Genomic DNA, 18,834 nt, shown 5'->3' with positions numbered 1-18,834 from the left:
GTTCGAACCTTTGGTGGTAGCATTGCAGGTAAGTTTAAAAAAAAAAAAAGACTGCTGGGGCTGCAGGGAGTGTCCCTCGCAACACCCCGCTCACTATACGGGGGTTGCGGGGGTTGCGGGGGGAAACCCCTGCTGCCACCGTAGTATGTACGTGTGTTCACATGAGAAAGGTGCACACTTTTGGTAGCTCGCACCTTTCTCATGCAAACGTTCCGACCACAGAAAAATCAACCGCGGTCGGATCACTTGCATCCGGATCCTCAGTCCTTCCCTCTCTCCCTTGGTCTTTGCCCTATGGTGGGAAAATGTCACTCAGTCTTTGGAGTTTTAGTGCCCTGCTCTTCTTTCTTACTCTTTCCTGGAGGGCAGTGTACCCCATAAACAATCATAAACTGTGGAACTAGCAATTATTATACACAGGGTGGGGTAGTTCCCGTTGGGTTCAGCTAACTGAATTAGTTACATTATTTCAATTCCCTGCTCAATATGAACATCTTGAGTAACCTCAAAATTATTTCTATTTCCAAAACACCTAATGTCGATCTCTGAGTTATTAAAAGTTTAATGATCAGAATTGTTGACGTTTCAATAGGAATAAAAAAGCACAAATAAAGCATAGCAGTAAAAAACACTTGGTATGAGTGCCATATTACAATAAGCCAATTTACATAGTTTAAACAGACACAAAGACAAAATGTTAGGAACGGAGAGAACACAACTCATTGATACACATTGTGAGGAAAAAGAATTTAGAAAGACAAAATGTATCTTTAGCCCAGATTTGAGCAGTTTGTTCCTAGTTCATTCGGGCCATTGGAATATGCAGCCAAAGTTTATGTTTGGCTCAAAGGGACTATGAGTTATTGTATCACCAACTCCGACTTCCAAGGACATTTAGGCGCTTATCAGTCGTTCGCCTTCCTCAGTACCAACAAATGATTAAAAGGGACCCTGTGTGTGAGAAATGGAACTGGATCAAGTATGTATAACTGTTGCACAAATGGTTTAGTGGTTACCATGGTAGAAACTAAAGAGGAGACTCGCCATCCAGAGGCCCCAACTTAAGGAAGTTGTAGATGAACCTCTTGTAAAGGTGATTGCATGTTCAGTTTGGTATGATCCGCAATGTGGCATAAATAGCCACCATAGATATGTGATGTAATGTAAATACAATATATGTTTAATTCTTTATACATTTCACATATTAATGGATTATTTTACATCACCTGCATATTCTTATTTGGAGGAACAAATCTAGAGGGGGCAAACAAAGTATATATTAGTACATGTCAGCATGTAGATAGTGGATTCTTTAGACTATATAGACGGGTTTTGCCTCTTATTCCTACGCCGCTGCTGCCGTGATGTCACCACGTCATGATGTCATTGCACCGCCAGCCATCTTGATGCACATGCTGGTGTCGGTGACTAGGACTTATTTTTCTAAATGGCTTGCATAAATATTGTCAATAACATTAGGCAATGTGTAATCGGCAAATCATTTATAAGGACATGGTTCCCAATGGGTGAGGCTATTGGGTGAGAGCCAAAAGGTTCATACCACATACATGTTTTTAAAGTCAAATTCGAAGGTTACAGTTGAGGTTAAAAATCTTTGAGGCCCAAGGTGTGTGTCTGCATGCTACAGATCCACTTTGCCCAATTGGTTGTAGTGTTTTCTCCATCATTCTTCCAGTTTTTACTTTCTTTTTGTATTCCATCAGTTTTACTATGAACCATCTTGCTGCAATTTTCTTTGGAGCGGGATTGAATAGTTTTAAGAGTGCTAATTGATCTAGCACATATGTGATCCCAGTGCGAAGATTCTCTTCCACCGAGTCCTGTGTCCTCTATTTAGCTGAGAGGTGCCAAGTTTGGTAGATTCCAATGTATCTTTTAGGGTTTCCCGGTGAAGTTTTTTCCAGTTTATTTTGTTGGTCGCCGGGAGTATTAAGGCAAAAAGTGGTGTAAGGAAGGCATGGTATCAACAGTAAGACAGACACAAGTGACCACAGTTCAAGGGTGTTTGGTTTGAAAACGCCTATCTAATCCAAAATCTACAGATCGGAGCAAGCTATGACCATCAGATAATAACGCAGTCCTAGTAGTGTCTTGACAAAATAAAAGGGGCCTATACTAGTAAACCTATTGCCAATCCTTACCTCTAAATACAAATAGTGTGGGAAACAATGTTACAAAAAAGAAAAGTGTTCACAAAATTATATGTCCGGATGTTTGGGCTGTTGGCCTCCCTTGCCCACGTTTTCAGCACAGAACAAGGCGGCACACTCTAACTTAGTACAGTCTCTGGCTTCTCTAGCACGAGGATACAGTTCAATCATTAGCATCAGGGCCTTCCATGCCAAAGTCTCTTTGTCTAAGGCTCTTCATTCAGAGGGCCTGATGCGACAAAAAAAGTTCTTTGCCTCTTTCAGGTTTTCACAAGTACTCAATTTCTTAGGCGATATACTGTATCTAATTTCTCAGATCCCCCTCAGCCGGGCTTAGAATCTCTCAACACAATGATAGTAAATTATTTATGCATCGAATTTCTCGTAGGATATTCTTTCTCGGGTGACTCACAGTTCACCCCGGATGCCCCACAGTCGGGCTTAGATATCGGATCCCCCTCAAACAGGCTCAGATCCCTTTTAACACAATGTTCAATTAGTCTCCCTCTGCCGGGCTTGGACTAATTCCAATTTCCAATGTAACGTTGCACAAACTTGCTTTAAACAAAAGCTTTTAGCTGATCTCCCTCCGCCGGGCTCGGACCAACTTAATATATTTTCCAATATAACTTCTCTCGAAGACTTTCAGATGTGAAGAGGGTTTTGCATGACCCGTTGCAGGACCACTTCGATTTCACAATTCTTTATCACTCTTCACATTTGCCACAGCTGGATATCTAATAGAGACTTTAGAATGAGCACCCACGTGGTGCCGGACCACTGTCTATGGTATCGTATCTTGGATTCAAAGTTCAATCACTCATCTGCTGTTTAATTGTGTTTGTGTTGCTTGCCACATAAGCTTCATACACTGTTCTCTTCAGTTTTGGCTATAAAATGTTGCTGCTTGCAACCTCGGCTTAAACACAGACCGGTCTGGTATCAGTCTCCCCAACTCACTTCCTGTGCTGACTTCACTGGCGCTGCTTTGTTGTAGGAGCCAAGGACAGTACAACAGCGGCAAACGATTCTCCCTGCCTTGATTATCGACGCAGGAGAGCCCCGGGTACCTCTGACACACAATGCAGGATTCTTCAGCCTTGATTCCTGGACTTACGTTTCCTATTCTCAAAGGTTCATGAAAGTAATGGTCTTTCGTTGAAAAGGTCAAGGGCACTTCCCTCCTTGCAATCCTCTTCGGTTTTGCTGTCTTTTCGCCTTGTATCAAACTGCCACCTTGGAACTGCTGCTTCCTCGTGTGCTTTGCCTTTCTCAGAGTGTGCTTTTGTGCTCCGCCTTTTATCCGTGTGGGGAAATGTAATGGAAGTCAGGTGTGTGTAATGGTCAGCAGCAATTGCCTGACCCTGCCTGACCTTTGTATTGGGACATGTCATGTATACGGCTCACATGTTAGTCCGTTTTCCCTTGTAGTGAGCTGTTTGTGAGGAAAATTTTGTGTTGGAAAAGGGTGGGGCGGTTGAGTTCCTATCCTACTTGGTAGGATGGGGTAAAGGTGTTACAGGGAAGGGGATACCGCGTCTCGCCATCCTGTATCCCACTTGCACTCCCCGAAGGCCCCTCACCCAGGTGATCCTTGCGCACTGGTCCACCCCCAGGAACTGGATACAAAAGCGGTGGCTCTGTCCTGGCCACCTGGATGATAGATCCCTGGAGACTAGCGGTTGAGACACCTTCAGGTTTCTCACAGTGGTCACACATCATTCTTTGTCTATTGTTGTCTTTAGGCTGTGGACTAATGATGGCTTTCCTAGGGCTGTATCTAGCTATTTTACAAGAATGACTAAAACATTTATTTTAGTGTAGTCCCAATGCATTTGTCTGATATCAAGAAGTTTAGCATTTAGTTGGAAGTCTGATAATTAGGTATAATTCTGCCTTATTCTTAAGTATTGGCTGAAGGGAACATTGTCTTGCAGTATGGCACCATCCACGTAGTCTGTGAGACAACCTTCCCCTTGGCTAGTACTTAAGAATAAGGAGGAACTGTACCTCATCACTTAACAATATATATTGTTTTATTCTATTGTATACAATATTAAGTACAATATTGACACATAATTACTACAGCAAAATTCATTAGTGATATATAAACATTAGTAAAACTTGTCACGTAACTGTGCTTCTGGTGGATAACTTGACTAGATTAGACACGTTTTTTTCGGGATGCAGTTATTTTAATCCACAATTCTCTTTGCCAGAAATATTATATTAATATATTGCTTTGCATTACAGTACCCTGGTAGGATATTGGTTGCACCACCGGCCATCCCGGTCTGGGTTGTAGGGTGAACAAGGTGCATAACTGTTTGAACATTAACAATATGTTATTCTCTTACCTTTTTTCTTAATGAAAAACCATTGCAAATATCTTCAGTATCCAAAACTTTGCACATTCATAAACAACACTAGGCATCCGCTTAACACAAATTGTATCCAATCATTTGTGTAAAATGTATGTTTTCTTATTGTGTAGAATAGTGCATAAAAGATATGGATTTCTCCTATGTAGCAAATTGAGATATATAATTGATATATACATACCTCTGATTGATGTGTGATTGTGTATTTATTTTTCCTAGATGCTTTGTTTGACTTTGCATCGTACTATGCTGATCACATGGTACTACAAATGGCACCAGCAAAAGCTGTCATCTGGGGATACGGTGATGCTGGAGGTGTTGTGACCATCAGCATTTTCAAAGAATTTGATGGAATAATGAAGAAATCCGTGCATGTCAAAGGTAGTAATATTTTATTATATTTGTATTACATTTTCAACATATGACACATTTACAAGTACGTTGATTTTCTGCCAGCAGGTCCTGTTAAGTGTTTACATTTAATATTTTAAATATGAATGTTGCGTTTCTTTTTAACCAGAAAATCTAAACTAATCGCCAGGATCTAATTTATTTGTCCCGTTCAACAGCATCCATCATGTCTTGTGAGCCACTAAAGTTTTCAGAACAAGGTGGCTTTAAAATGCTTTCTCAAATGTAGGCTTACTTTGTAAAAGAAAGTTGGCAATTTAAAGTTGCAGTAATTTTATAGATTGGGGTACTTCAGATTGAGCTCTAGTACATTCATTCATCTGTCTAAATCTCACCACCCCGAACATGTGCTTATACGTTTTATATTGGGTTGTTGCCCCAAAATAAAACCACGGTTACCTTTTCTATACTTCTCGCCAAAGAAATTTCCTGAAAATCATCCCTGTCCATTATCCTAATTTAGGGCTGTAAGGTCACATATCTTTACCTCTTACATTTCCTTTAGTCTTGATTGCTCTTTCAAACTTTTAATCATCCTTGAAATAAATCACCCCCTTTCCACTGCAAAGATAGAAAATCTATTCTGTTATGCCACATCCCCCAAAATGATGAGTGTTTTGCAGCCGGTATCCAGGCAGGTACAACCATATATTTCGTGAATTGGCAATATTATGGGATAACGTACTCCCTAAAATCAGCCAATTTTCAGTCATTTCCAAAATATGCACAGGTATTCTTTGTGAGTGGACCCTTCTGTGCATCTATCAGTGAGCTGTTGTACTGACACTTCATACTCTGAAAATATTAAATCATGTTTACCGTTCTACCACATCTCCTTCTGTATTTCTTCCTGAAGTTGAGTTGTTTCCTTTTCATACTTAAAAGGCTTTGCTCTCTACATGAGGTTGGCTTATAGTTTAACTCGATTTTCTTTTCAACTGTTAGTGATGAGTGTTTTCAAGTTTATCATTTAAACATCATCTAATTTAAACAGTATTCTCAAGCTTCTGTAATTCATGTTACATTTCACATTGATCAGTTTTGACTGATGAGATTAATTCTCGAGTTTTAATGAGATGATAATGGTGGTCTCACAGTGGCTTTCCTGGCCGGTAATTAGCTAGCAGCCCAGGGCTATGGGTGCAAGAAAACTCTCAAACTACAGCCATTAGGCCATTATCTCTTGGCAAGAGCTGGGTGTGATGGTACTGAACCAGAAGAATAAAAAGGCAGCAGGGAAGCTTGGAAGGGCAGATCTATGTTATTTCATTGCAGGGATTTAATCGAAATCCATTTCACCGTAAACCTGTTTAGCACATTTTTCCTTGGGGGCGGGAGGATAGGGGACGGGAGGAGAGGCCGGGGAAGACACCCCACACTACCCCTCCAGCCCCATATTTCTAAAGAACTAATCCCACCCCTAGCTACATATAATGCTCATGGTTAAGATGGGATGTGAAGAAACGGGCTGCGATGCGAACAGCTAATTCCTGGAAGGGCACCATAGGGGAAGGGGCGACAGGAGACATTGAGGCTGATCCTGGAACAACCCGAACACCTCTGGATATACACTTGCTGAAGCAAACACTGGCCGGGAGCAAGACTCAGAGTATGGCAGGAGCAGGGAATCAAGAGGGCAACCTGCAGTTCAAAGCAGTGGAGCAGGGGACATTGGCGTAGATTGCCAGCATCGGGTCACTTTCCTTTCTTATTGATTGGCTGGCAGATATTCCAATGGTGCTTGTACATTAGGTTTAATATTGCCATATAGGATGGGATATATATAATATATATATATACGCTCTGAGGCCTATGGGCGAATAGCGCATTATAAAAATAAAAAATAAATATGTGTGTATATGTCACCCTACAAGTCCTGCCCTCTGACATCCCAGTCTCATATACACCCTCCCTTCAGGTCCACCTGAAGTACTTGTCTTATACAGTTCTTGTTGAACCGGTTCTTAAACAAGGTCTTTCCCAGAGACAGTCAGTCAATGCTACGTCCGCAAGCTTTGGCCACAGTCTTTTTTGTACTCACTAACCACCATTTGTCAGTCCGTATACTCTATCTCTTAGTATCACCCACCCGTCTTCCTTGCAATTCTGCCACATCTTTTGCTTCCTCCTTCTGCCCGCCTACTCTCCCTTACGCAGAGGCTTGCCAAAGTGTTTCTTACACATTTTATGCTGCCGCTTCTATCCAGTTTGTCACTACGCTTTTATTATCTAGACTGTTTTGTCCTCCCAGCTCGCCACTGTCTTGCAAATTAGTATGTAAAACACACAGGCTGATCGATATGAGCAGGCAGTTTGGATATGGATGTTTCCTTTTACTGATTACACAACTTGGGTAATTGACCTGTTGGCAGAGGCGTAGGCAGGGTAGGGCCTGAGGGGCAAGGCCCACCCAAAATCTGTAAATGCCCACTCAGCAGCGCTGTGTGGGTATTTACAGATATTTTTCTCAGTGCAGTGGTCCCAACTACATTAGCATCAGGCCCCATTTGCTACACAATCATGGCAACGCCTCTGCCTGTTGGAAGACCCATTTCTCTGAAATGGTTTTGGGCCTTTGATTTTCGATGATTGAAAAAGCTGATGGTATATTTCAAATCTGGTTGACATCTGCAAACGCAAGCTCGTATTATGTACCTGTGGACTAAAAAGACGCACTTATCAGAAGAATCCTGGGTAACTTGTGCAGATCTGATCGAATGGGAGCCTTGGACGTTTGTCAAAGCTCCCCCACATTATCTGGTGTGAGGGGATGTAGCGAGCAAAACAATCCCAAGTTGGGATTGCGTTGGGGAAGGGAGGGACTCGTACTCCAAGTATCTTTGGAAAAAGTGGAAAACACATTTGTCTGTACGGGACCTCTGAGGTACTAGCTCTCCGCCCTATATCAAGGAGACTGGCATTCTCCTATTTTTAATGAATCTGTCCCCCAGAACAGATGTGAATTGGTTACACTCTGGAGAAAACAATGCAGCACTTAACAGAAATCATATGAAATTAATATCAAGTGTCAATGTTCTGAGGTACCAATAGTCAGATATTCCCAGCATTTGTGCTCAATACCATGTTGTCCAAAATGCGATTTGAGTGCTGTCTCCGTCCCATGCTCTGATCTCAGAACGACCTGAACCGGGAGAGGCAGTTGGGTTGGATCAAAATGAAGCTGAACAACCAATTTGCCTTCTTAGAGTGGCAAGAATGAATATCGGTCTGAAACTGGCCAGAATATTTGATTTCAGGGAAATGCACCATAGGAGCATTATAGCCCTCCTTTTATTCAACGGCTGTCGCCCAACCTTCAAAACAAGCCATTGAGAGCAGGGGAAGGAGGAATCCAGTTGCGGGACAAATGTTTTTTTGTCACACAAATGCCCACGCTTCTTGTGAGTCCTGTTGGGGAGGTGAGATTTGTGATGGATGAGGGCATCTGCCATGGTCTATCTAAGGCAGAGCCAGGGGAGTTGCTAGGTCTGGAAAAGATCTGGGGCTGCGCTAATGTCGGGACTGTCGAGACGGAGGGCTAAATAGCCTTTTGGTGGTAGCTCCTGAGCTTCTATACGGGGCTACAACCAAAAGATCAGGGGCTATATCCCCCTCGGCCCCCCCAACCCCTGCAGCAACGCCTCTGGGCAGAGCATTGTTAATAGATAAATAACCTGTGCGCCATGGGATGGATGCTGGGATATTTTCTTTTTCTTTTTAATAGTTTTTATTGATTTTCACAACGGAATAAGAAAAACATAAAATCCAATGTCCCCCCCCACACCCCCCTCTCCACTCTCTTCCCCCCCAGGAGGTCCTTTGTTGGTTCAGTTATTGAATTCTGTAAGCGGTCACATAATATCCAAAATTCGTATTTTGTAAGGGCACAATTGGAGCATATAGTCACTTTGATTGTATCTTAACACATCCTCCCAGTTACGTCTGAAGGTGGCTTGGTCTCTTTGTGCCACGTGGGTAGCCCATTCCAGTGCTGTAAAGTTCCAAACTTTCTGTAGCCAGTCTTAAGTTCGTATGGCCTTGTTTTTGTTTCCATTTGTGGGTGACTACAAGCCACGCTGCTATAAGTAAATGCATGAAACTGCGTAATTGTCTTTTGGAGAGTTTTCTGTTTCGGATCCCACTGCCCACAAAGCTAGACCCCCTAGATCTTTAGATCCAATGTTTGGGAATATCTGATTTATTTGTTCCTAGATCCCTTCCCAGAACGGTCTTATTTTTGGGCAGTCCCACCATATATGTCTCCAGTCTCCTTTACCCCCACACCCTCTCCAACATAGAATTGACGCTGTTGGGTACATTAGGTGTCGTCGTTCCGGAGTGTAGTGCCATTGGGACATTATCTTGTACCACATTTCCCTTGTTTGAATGGAACGGGTGAGTTTGGGTATTGCCCTCCAAAGATGTTCCCAGTGTTCCCTTGCTGTGGTATTATTTAGTGTAGATTCCCATTGCTTAACATACTTCCATTGTACTATTGTCACACCCTCATGCAATAATCTATATACATTTAAAATGAGTTTCCTCAAACCGGTTTGGGTAGTAATATTTTTCTCGAAGGAGGTGGTCGCGTAGCTGCCTGCTTTATCTCTGTGCTGTTCAGCCAATGTCATATTTGGGTATAGCTGTATCTATCTCCCTCTCCCAGCCAGTCCCAGGTCTCTCTTACAGTTTTCAAATGTTGAGGTGTGGCCATGGACCATATCTCGTATTTTCAGACACCCTGCCTCCGTCCATGCTCTAAAGGCTCCTGATTCCATCCCTGGGGGAATTCTGGGTTTTGAAATATCGGGAGAAACAGGGAGTACCTCCTTTAATGACTTTGTCCCACACGTCTGTCACTAGGCCCACTATTTTACTGATTTTAACATTGGGGGGTCTGTGGTCCCGATTTTGCCAAAGTAGTCGTGAAAGGGGTGTTTCTGCAACCTCCCTGTCTTGATTTATCCATATCCTCCACCCTCCCGCAAACCACTCCTTAATAACTAGCAGCTGTGCCGCTTCATAATATGTATGAAAAAGAGGGAGGCCCAAACCGCCACGATTTCTTGGCGCCCTAAGGGTGGTCATGGCTATTCTAGCCACTTTGTTTTGCCAAATGTAGGCTGATATAACTTTTGTGAGAGTGCTAAAGAATATTTTAGGGACACCAATCGGAAGGGCTTGGAAATACAATATTCTGGGAAAGAGTACCAGTTCAATAACCATCATTCTCCCCAACCAGGATACTGCAAGTCGATTCCATTCTAGCAAGTCCTTTTTCACCTTAGCTAGTAATTGCAGATAGTTCGCTCTGTATAGTTGTTCAAGCGTTTTTGTAAGAACAACGCCCAAATATTGTATGCCTTTCTCTGCCAGTGATAGTTGGGTTGGAATCCGTAAGTGTTCGACCATCTCCAGATTAACTGACAAGTTCAACATTTCCGAATTATATATTTTTAGTCCGCAAACAGACCCAAATTCGGCCATCAGTGCTGGCATTGATGTTTACGGTTCAGTAATCAATATGAGCATGTTGTCTGCAAATGCAATCGTTTTATGTTTCAACCCTGCCAATTGTAATGCCTCAAATCTGTCCCGAGTCTCGCATTCTAACCCACAAGGGTTCCCAGGGTTATGGCATACACTAATGGGGACAAGGGGCACCCTTGTTTGGTTCTCCATTTTATTGCTATGCTACCTGAGAGTGTTCCATTAACTGCTATTCTCATCTATGGGGAATAATAGTTGTCCCGCACCATACGAAGGAACCCCTCACCAAATCCCATACATTCTGTGTTTCTAAATCGGAAGGGCCATTGAACCCTGTCAAACACTTTCTCTGCGTCTAATGAAACTAGAAGCGCTGGTACATGTGTTATTGACGTTTTTTCCAGCAGGTGGCACACCCTACAAGTGTTATCATGTGTCTGTCTTTTGTGTAATAAATCCCAACTGATTTAATCCTATCAATTTCCGCAAGAGGTCTGCTATTCTGGTAGCTAAGATTTAAGTGTATATTTTGGCATCGATGTTGATCAATGCTATTGGTCTATAAGAACTCTAGGACAACTGGTCTTTATCCGTCTTGGGGAATACCACCAGTTTCGCTTCATTCATATCCTTCGTTCTGAATGAGTTAAACAATTTGGCAAGACGTGGTGCTAGGACGTCACAATCTAGTTTATAAAAACTCACCGGGTATCCAACTGGGCCAGGGGCTTTATTTTATGGTAGGGATTGTATCGCCTTGATTGCCTCTTCCACACATATTTCCTCTTCAAGCCTATCCCTCTTCCCCTGTGTGATAGTCGGTAGGCAGGCCCTATTAAAATATGTCTCCTGACTTTTCCCTTTCGGGGTTATGGGAGGTGTATAATTTTGTCTAATAATCGCTGACAACCCCCAGGATTCCTTCATTGGTAGTTTTATAGCCCCAATAATTATTTTTTGGCTTCAATATTGTATGGGAACTAATTTTATCAGCCTTGTTTGCTTTCCTCTAGAAATGTTTTGTGAAGAGTAACACTTTTTCCGCGTATTTAGTGCAGTGTGTTTCTAACTGGCCTTGAGCATGTTTAAATGCCCTTTGTAGACTTCTAGAGGGACCTTATTGTTATTTCTGCCAAGATTTCTCATATTTTGGCTTCTAGTTCCTTCTCTCATCGTCTCCTTTGCCTGTCTCGATTTGCCTTCATCGCTATTAAATGTCCCCTCAACACTGCCTTCAATGCATCCCATACCCATTCAGGTGCCATTACTTGGGTGTCATTTTCTGCAAGCTAGGTGCTAATTGTTTCCTTTATCGTAGTGGCTAAAATCGGGTCCTACATCAGATTTTATGGAAATTGCCACTTCCAAACTCCCACGGGTACACCCCCCATCTCTATCTGCATTGTTAATGGCACGTGATCCGAGAGGGAGATACTTCTCAGATCCACCCCTTTCACCTTTCCTACTATCTGAGTCGAAACCCATGTATAGTCTATCCTTGACATGGAGAAATATGACGTGGGAATAGTAAGTGAAACCTTCAGTCTTACCCTTTATCGCTCTGCAGACATCATGGTCTGTGTTGTATAGCCTGTGAGCTCCTGTCTATTTGAGGGATACATGCCACATTAAAATCTCCTACCAGTATAATTTCTCCCTTTGCAAAGTTCTCGAGTTGCGACCAGACTCCCCTCAAAAAGCCATCTTGGCCTTTGTTTGGAGAATATATGTTAACCAGTGTGTACCTCTGGGTTCCTATAATTACATTGAGTATAAGTGAATGTGTTGCTGGGTCTACCTTGCTCCCATGTACCTTTACAGCCAGCTTATCACTAATTGCTATGAGAACCCCAGCTTTTTTGACTCCGCATTAGCTTGGTACAAATGGGGGTATCCCCTCACCCTAAGCTTCCCTTTGTCATTTTTCCTAACATGTGTTTCTTGAAACATCAAAATTTACAGTTTCACTCCCCTTATAGATCCCTCTATGTTCTTCTTTTTTACCGGAGAGTTCATGCCCCTAACATTGTGGGACAAGATTATAATTGTCTTCATTGTACTACATTTACCTCGCTCTTCATCAACCTTTTCCCCCCCTGCTTTGTTGATAATTGTGCCCTCCTTCCCTCCAGTTTATGTGACCATTCCAGATCTTTGCCCCCCCAACCTCACAACACAACATAATCCAACTCCCCTACCCATCCTTCCCCCAACTTTTCCCCCCGTTCCCTGGGGAGGACAAAAGTTCCTATGATCCTCCGGGTGACGTGCCCAATGACATTGGCCCCCAATTACTGCCAGAGATACTTAGTGGGGAGTTCTAAACCCCACTTTCTGATTCCAACCAGTCGACCACTGCCTCGTGGTCCCTGAGGCCACTGGCTTATTCAAAAGTGTATGCCTTTTCCATTTTCAACTATGGGCGGCTTTCCCAGATAGGGTCTCCTACCTTTAAAGTCTTCTGCAAGACCTTGACTGGGTTCCAAGGTGCAAAGTGAGGAAGCAATCGGATCCTTCTACCCTCTTTTGTCGTCAATCTCCATTCCCAAGGTTTCCTGTATTTTTTTTTTCTGCCATTCTGCCTTTCCATGCTACCAAAAGATTCATCTTTGTCCTTCGGTATGTGCAGAATATGTATTCCTTCATTGCTGGTCATAATTCGGTGCTGCCAGTCCTCCCATTTGAATAATAAGTCCAAAGGAAATGTCCATTTTTGTCTGATTTGTTTTTGCGCAAGGAATAGTACTACCGCGCCCATGGCTCCCTTTTTGTTTAACATTGATTGAGCCAGGTCTTGGTACAATTGCACTCCCGAACCATTAATGTTTATCTAGCCTGATGTACTTGCTGCTCTTAATATAGCGTCCTTCTGAGTGTAAGAGGTAATTGCCACCAACACATCTCTTGGTCACGTGCCTGGTTCTGCTTGTTTCAGAGCGACCCTGTGGATCCGATCAATATTGACCATTCAAAATTGACCATTTCCTCCTCCTCCTTCTCCGCCGCAAGGATGTCTGCAAACATTTGTTGTGCAGTAGATTTTACGTCATTGTCCTCTACCGAGTCTACAAAATTTTTGATCTGTATGTTGGATCTGCGGGAGCGTTTCTCCAGGTCCTCTCATTGAATTTCTAAATTGTGAGATAGTCGAGAGAGATATTCCAGAGCTTTGTCATTGTTTCTTGTGTCGTCCGACATATCTTGTATTGCTCTTTCCACAGTCTCTACCCTCTCATCTAATTTAGCAACATCGACCTTCACTTCCTGTAATGATTGCGTCAATTCTAATTTTATAATGGAAAATTGTGTCTGGAAGGTCTCCATGAATTGATCTTTAAGTTCTTTGAAACAGGATTGAAAGTCTTTCTTCATTGTCGTCTTCAGGGTTTGCCCACTAGCTTGCTGTTGCTTGTTGGAAGCTTCCTCGCCTTCTGTTTGTGGTGGCGTACAGGGAGGGTGGGGGCGGGGGGTCAACATTTTTTTTAATACTATTGTCTGTGTTTCTTTGGGGGATTTCTTTGACGCAGAGCTGGTACCTTCCCTTTGCTTTTGGGCATGAGGGTAGTATAGCTGGCGTCTTTTTCCGTAATATAACCTGCAGCTCGTATATGCACCAGAGGTTAGTTCCTGGATGGAGTGGTTGTGTATTTGTCCTTGGCACCTTTCTTTTCTCTCTCCACTCCCTGCCGACTGGATGTTTAATTTTTGCCATCTGTGTGAAGCCAGTATTCTACAGGAGTTGCGCTATCACACATACTTGCACTGACACTATCTGAATCGGCCTGGGAAGGTATTGGAGCATGCCATTCGCCAAAAATGTTCAAAACTTCAGAAGAGGGCTTAACTACCTCCTTTCTCCATCGGTGCTTCATATGAAGCGCTCCTAATTCTAAAATCCCATTCCCCTTCTCCTACCTTCCTATTTCATTGTGTTCTCTTTTGCCAGTTGTATGTCTTTCTTCTTCTGTGTTTCCATCTCTCCCTCACTGCTACCTGTTTCCACGAACCAGGGTCTGGTTCACCCCCGCAGGGGCCCAGGGTGACACCACTGCAGATGGACTTCAGTGCTGTGGGACCACTTGGGTACAGTACGATTTGAAAGATGGATGAGTGAGAACTGGATGTGCCTGAATGGAGGAAAGCCTGAATTGATGATTTTTGGATCCCCTTCTGTCAGGGAGAAATTAAACCACAACTACTCCAGCTTTAAAATCAAAGAGCGCACCAGACCCTAGGTATGTACCTTGAATATTCCCTTAGGGCTGAGACACATGTGAATCAGATCTCCAGAAACTGCCAACACCATCTCAGATTGCTAAAACATCAAACCTCTCCTCTCTGAGACAAATTGTCCTACGATAGGGAGGGCTGTCTTACACTCCTGTATAGACTACTGCAATGCCCTACTGATAGGCGCTAATAAAAGTGCTCTACAAAAACTCCATATCCTTCAAAATGACACCATCCGCATCACCAAAGGGATCGCCAAACGAGAGCACATCTCGTCTATCAGAAGGGCTTTGCATTGGCTACCAGTCTTGGCACGAGTACAGTTTAAGGCAGCCACCTTTGTCCATCAATGCCTATATGGGAATGCACCTGTGTACCTAAAAACCCACCTGACTAGATACGAGCCCTGAAGAACACTAAACACTTCTAATAAGGCATTGATCGGCTGCCCCAGAATCAAACACGCAAATGGCCTTAGTAAGTCTGTTCCTATCTTAGCAGCACAACTATGGAACTCCCTTGCACTGAACATTCATCTTAAAACAAATATAAAGCCCTTCCGTAAATCTTTACAAACGCTCCTTTTCATCTGAATCAGAAGACCGTAGACTGCCCAGCCCTATTACAATGCTCCTGTCCCGTTAGTTTTGTGTTTGTCTTACCGTGTAATTGTGCACCCGGATGCCTTCGGGTTTTCAGCTCTGTAAAAATAAATAAATAAATAAAGATTGTGGCAGATGGTTGGTGAGAGTTGGAGAGTGGTACAAGGATCGTTGAGGAGGTGCTAAAAGCAGGAGAGGAGAAGGGTAAGGATACGGTTGTAAAAAGAGGCAACGGGGTGAATACCAGTAGAGATGGTGGCAACGAGAGGAGGAGGGAATATGATTTGTGGAGGAAGTGACAGAGGGAAGAGCATGAGGATGGAATGAGACCCGAGGAGGAGATGCTGAAGAGAGGAACTAATGTGAAGTATGGAGCAATCCCTTAGACAGAACAGGAATGTTGCAGCAAGCCATGTCGGACCTATACAGGAGCAAAAAGTTGGAAGACGAAAGAAACCTAGGCAAAGAGGTCAGAAGATAACTAGCCATTGTGACAAGAGAGAGGGTGGGGTCCTCCAGTTTGAAGAGGGAGGAAACCTACCTTGAATCTCAGCGGAGGAGGGTTTTGTAAGCAGAGACCACCATCCATGGCACCATATCGTCCTGAATGAGCAGTTTCAATTACTGACAACTGGATTCAGGAACCCTTCCCGAAGTCTGCAATGGACTGAATGACTTTCCAGGGCTCATGAGCCTCTGGGAATCCTGAAGTGCCTCAGTCAGGTGAGATGATATTGGAACTAGTGTGAGATATTTGAAGTTTTCTTTTGATTTGATCATGGACCTGTTGCTTCCACCCAATTTGGTTGATTTCTGTATCGATCTCAGCGTGTAAACCATCCTCCCTGAGTCCAGGCTTTTGTGCATTCTGAATAGGCCTGCTGGAACTAGATATCCTCTTTGCTATACATTTTACGCAAGTTCTGTTTTGCATGACGTTATCTGCTGAGAGTTGTCGTAGTACCATCATTTTCTCTTGTTCTTTTCTCAGGAAACCTAGGGATCTGGAAAGCGGCACTGGACCCTGTGGAGCATGGCGGGCCCTATAGAATACATGCAGAGCAGAACTTCATGGGGGAAATCACAAGTATCACAATAGAGGATATCTTCTTTGGAGATGTTTGGCTTTGTGGTGGCCAAAGTAACATGGAGATGACGGTGCTACAGGTACTTCACACGTTTACAGAAATAAGTACATGTTTTCTTACCCTGGTGATGGTAGAGCACAACTTATTTTATTTATTGTGAGCACAATGGGGATCTTCTGGCCAAAGCTAGTATTTTTATCAAGCAACCTGCCCTGAATCACCTCAAAGGTCTGAAGAGCAAATGTGTTCAGACGAAGAGAAATGTCACTTTATGTTGGCTATAATCATGTAGCTGGGGGGGGGGTCACTAGTTATTTATTTATTTAGTTATGTATGGACATACTAGGGTATTCTAACGTGCTGCATGCTAAACAGCATAGAGTATAGCATTTAAGGAGAAGGGCGAGGAGGGAACGCAGCAGAGAGAAACGTGGTGGTACAGCATCGCAGGTGGCTTCGCGTATGATGCACTAATCCTTGAATATTAGTCAATAATACACTTGGAACAATGATCACTTCCAGGACTGGCTAGATCTGCCCCTGGCCTCTTAGTACTGATGATTAGCAATGGGACCAAGTGCTTAGCTGACAATTCATGGTTAGTCTCTTTGGGGCGCCAGCATCGTTGCCATTATGGCATTCTACATGTGAAGTTTAGAGCCTGGGCCACTAGAGTTTTTAAACATGTCTACTTCTCGTTTTTGAGGTGGAACGGCTGAGTTGCCACCCTGTGCATTTATTCATGAATCAAAGAGCCCTTTTCAGTGAGTCTATTGACATATTCTTGGTTCTGTATTTTAAAAACGAAGGAGTCTTCTGAACTGATGCAAAGCGATGACAGCTATGAGAAATGCTTGCGAAGAGACATGGGCTAAATCATTAGAATAACATTGCACACCCAAGATCAGTTTGGTGCATACAGGGATGGAATCATTGCCTTTCAACCTTTTCAGTTGACATGGGCCCCGAGCCTCAGAGGGGCCTCCAAGAAGCTGCCCTCATTTTGGCAGTCTTATGGCACATCATCATCTTCGTAAACTCGCACTGCAATTTGCAGGTGCCTTCAGGCTGTCACTCCTACCTCAACCCCATTGTCTTTTTTTTACTCTAGTTAGTCAACATTGGAGCCTTGCAGAGAGAGCGATTAATAGATTTGTAATAGACACATTTTCAGCATCCTGCTGGCTGCCTGTCACGTCAATTACCTGCTCCCATTAACTCCTTGCTGCATTCCTTTGTGTCTATAATTTAAGCACCCTATTGTTGCCTCAGATTGTTTTACCACACGTAACGAAGGGGGCCCCCCAAACATCATGTTCAAATGGGCCCCCACACACCTTCAGACGGCCATTGGTGTATATCACAATAATGGAAAAGAAAAACGAAAGAGCAGAATTGTGCCTGTTCAAGGTATGATTGCGAAATATATATTGTTGTAGGACCTGCAGAGCAAGTTCAGCCAGGTGATAAAATGTCTGCTCACACCTCTCGCAAAGTGTAATTGAGAGAGAGCTTGTATCCAGCCGAGTGGCGGCTTAACGCTCCATGTACTTTTTTTGTACTTTCTGTCGAACCAGTTTGTTGAAATAGGATCATTTTCATGAGCCAATTAATAACTTCAAACCAATCGCAATATTGTTGATCACTTTTTATTTTTGTTTGCGGCGGTGGGAAACGACGTGTATTGCACGCCCGGAACTTTCTCAAGGCTTTGAATGAACAAAAAGACATACACAGTGTGCTAGTACAGGTGGACATACAAATGCATTTAACGGGTTACATATTAAATTAACAGGTCGTATTCATCATATGGCCTATTGCTTCTGCAGTTGCAATATGCACAGGAGGTTTGGTTCAGACATAAAGCGGGACATATGCAGGAAGGTTTGGCTGAGACATAAAGCAGATAAGGGGAATGGAGTATTTTAAGACTACAAAGGCGAAACCCTGCCATTATGGGGCCACCGGGTTGGGCGGGCAAAGGGGGGGCCAAGGGAGAAGGGGCAGACGGATGCCTGTTGGAACCGGTCCCCCATTCGGGGGCCAGTGGGGTGGTTTCACGGGCTTGGGCACGGCAGGGGGGGGGGGGGTGCACAGCAACGCCAATCCTGGGGCCTTAAATAGAGCCCTGGGTGACGAGGTGGGCATAGTTCTCATCCTGCTTGATTGTCTCCACTGTGCCTACACCGCCGTCTGGAGCCTTCGAGAGCCGCCCTCGAGTTCTCTTCGCCTTTGCTGCCCTGACCTTGATCCTGCTGCGGTCATTGTTGCACTGTAACCAGACGAGGAAGGAGCCTGTTGGGAATTTTGCCAGATCTTTGTGCCGGTGACAGTGGTGCTGGGTCGGGGGGAGGGGGGGGGGCGGGGGTTGGTGGCTTGCAGCTGATTTTCACTTGCTTTGTAAAGTTTACTGGTGTCCTTGGGGGCTGCGCACTGGTGTAAAATGCAGCAGTTTGGTTTA

At 43.7% G+C, this 18,834-nt stretch overlaps 1 protein-coding gene across 2 annotated transcripts in view; it reads left to right on the top strand.

The window, feature by feature from the left end:
• The window catches only part of SIAE (sialic acid acetylesterase), a 468,035-nt gene that overhangs the window by 171,550 nt on the left and 277,651 nt on the right, over positions 1–18,834 (top strand). For both annotated transcript variants that reach the window (XM_069614537.1, XM_069614538.1), the window contains exons 2-3: positions 4,772–4,933; positions 16,277–16,452. In XM_069614537.1, the coding sequence (XP_069470638.1) occupies positions 4,772–4,933; positions 16,277–16,452 (338 nt within the window). The remainder of the gene's footprint in view (positions 1–4,771; positions 4,934–16,276; positions 16,453–18,834) is intronic.

The sequence above is a fragment of the Ambystoma mexicanum genome, chromosome 9, assembly GCF_040938575.1.
Source record: "Ambystoma mexicanum isolate Mex_15411 chromosome 9, UKY_AmexF1_1, whole genome shotgun sequence".
Lineage (NCBI taxonomy): Eukaryota > Metazoa > Chordata > Amphibia > Caudata > Ambystomatidae > Ambystoma > Ambystoma mexicanum.
This window is presented reverse-complemented; position numbering and strand designations above follow the sequence as displayed.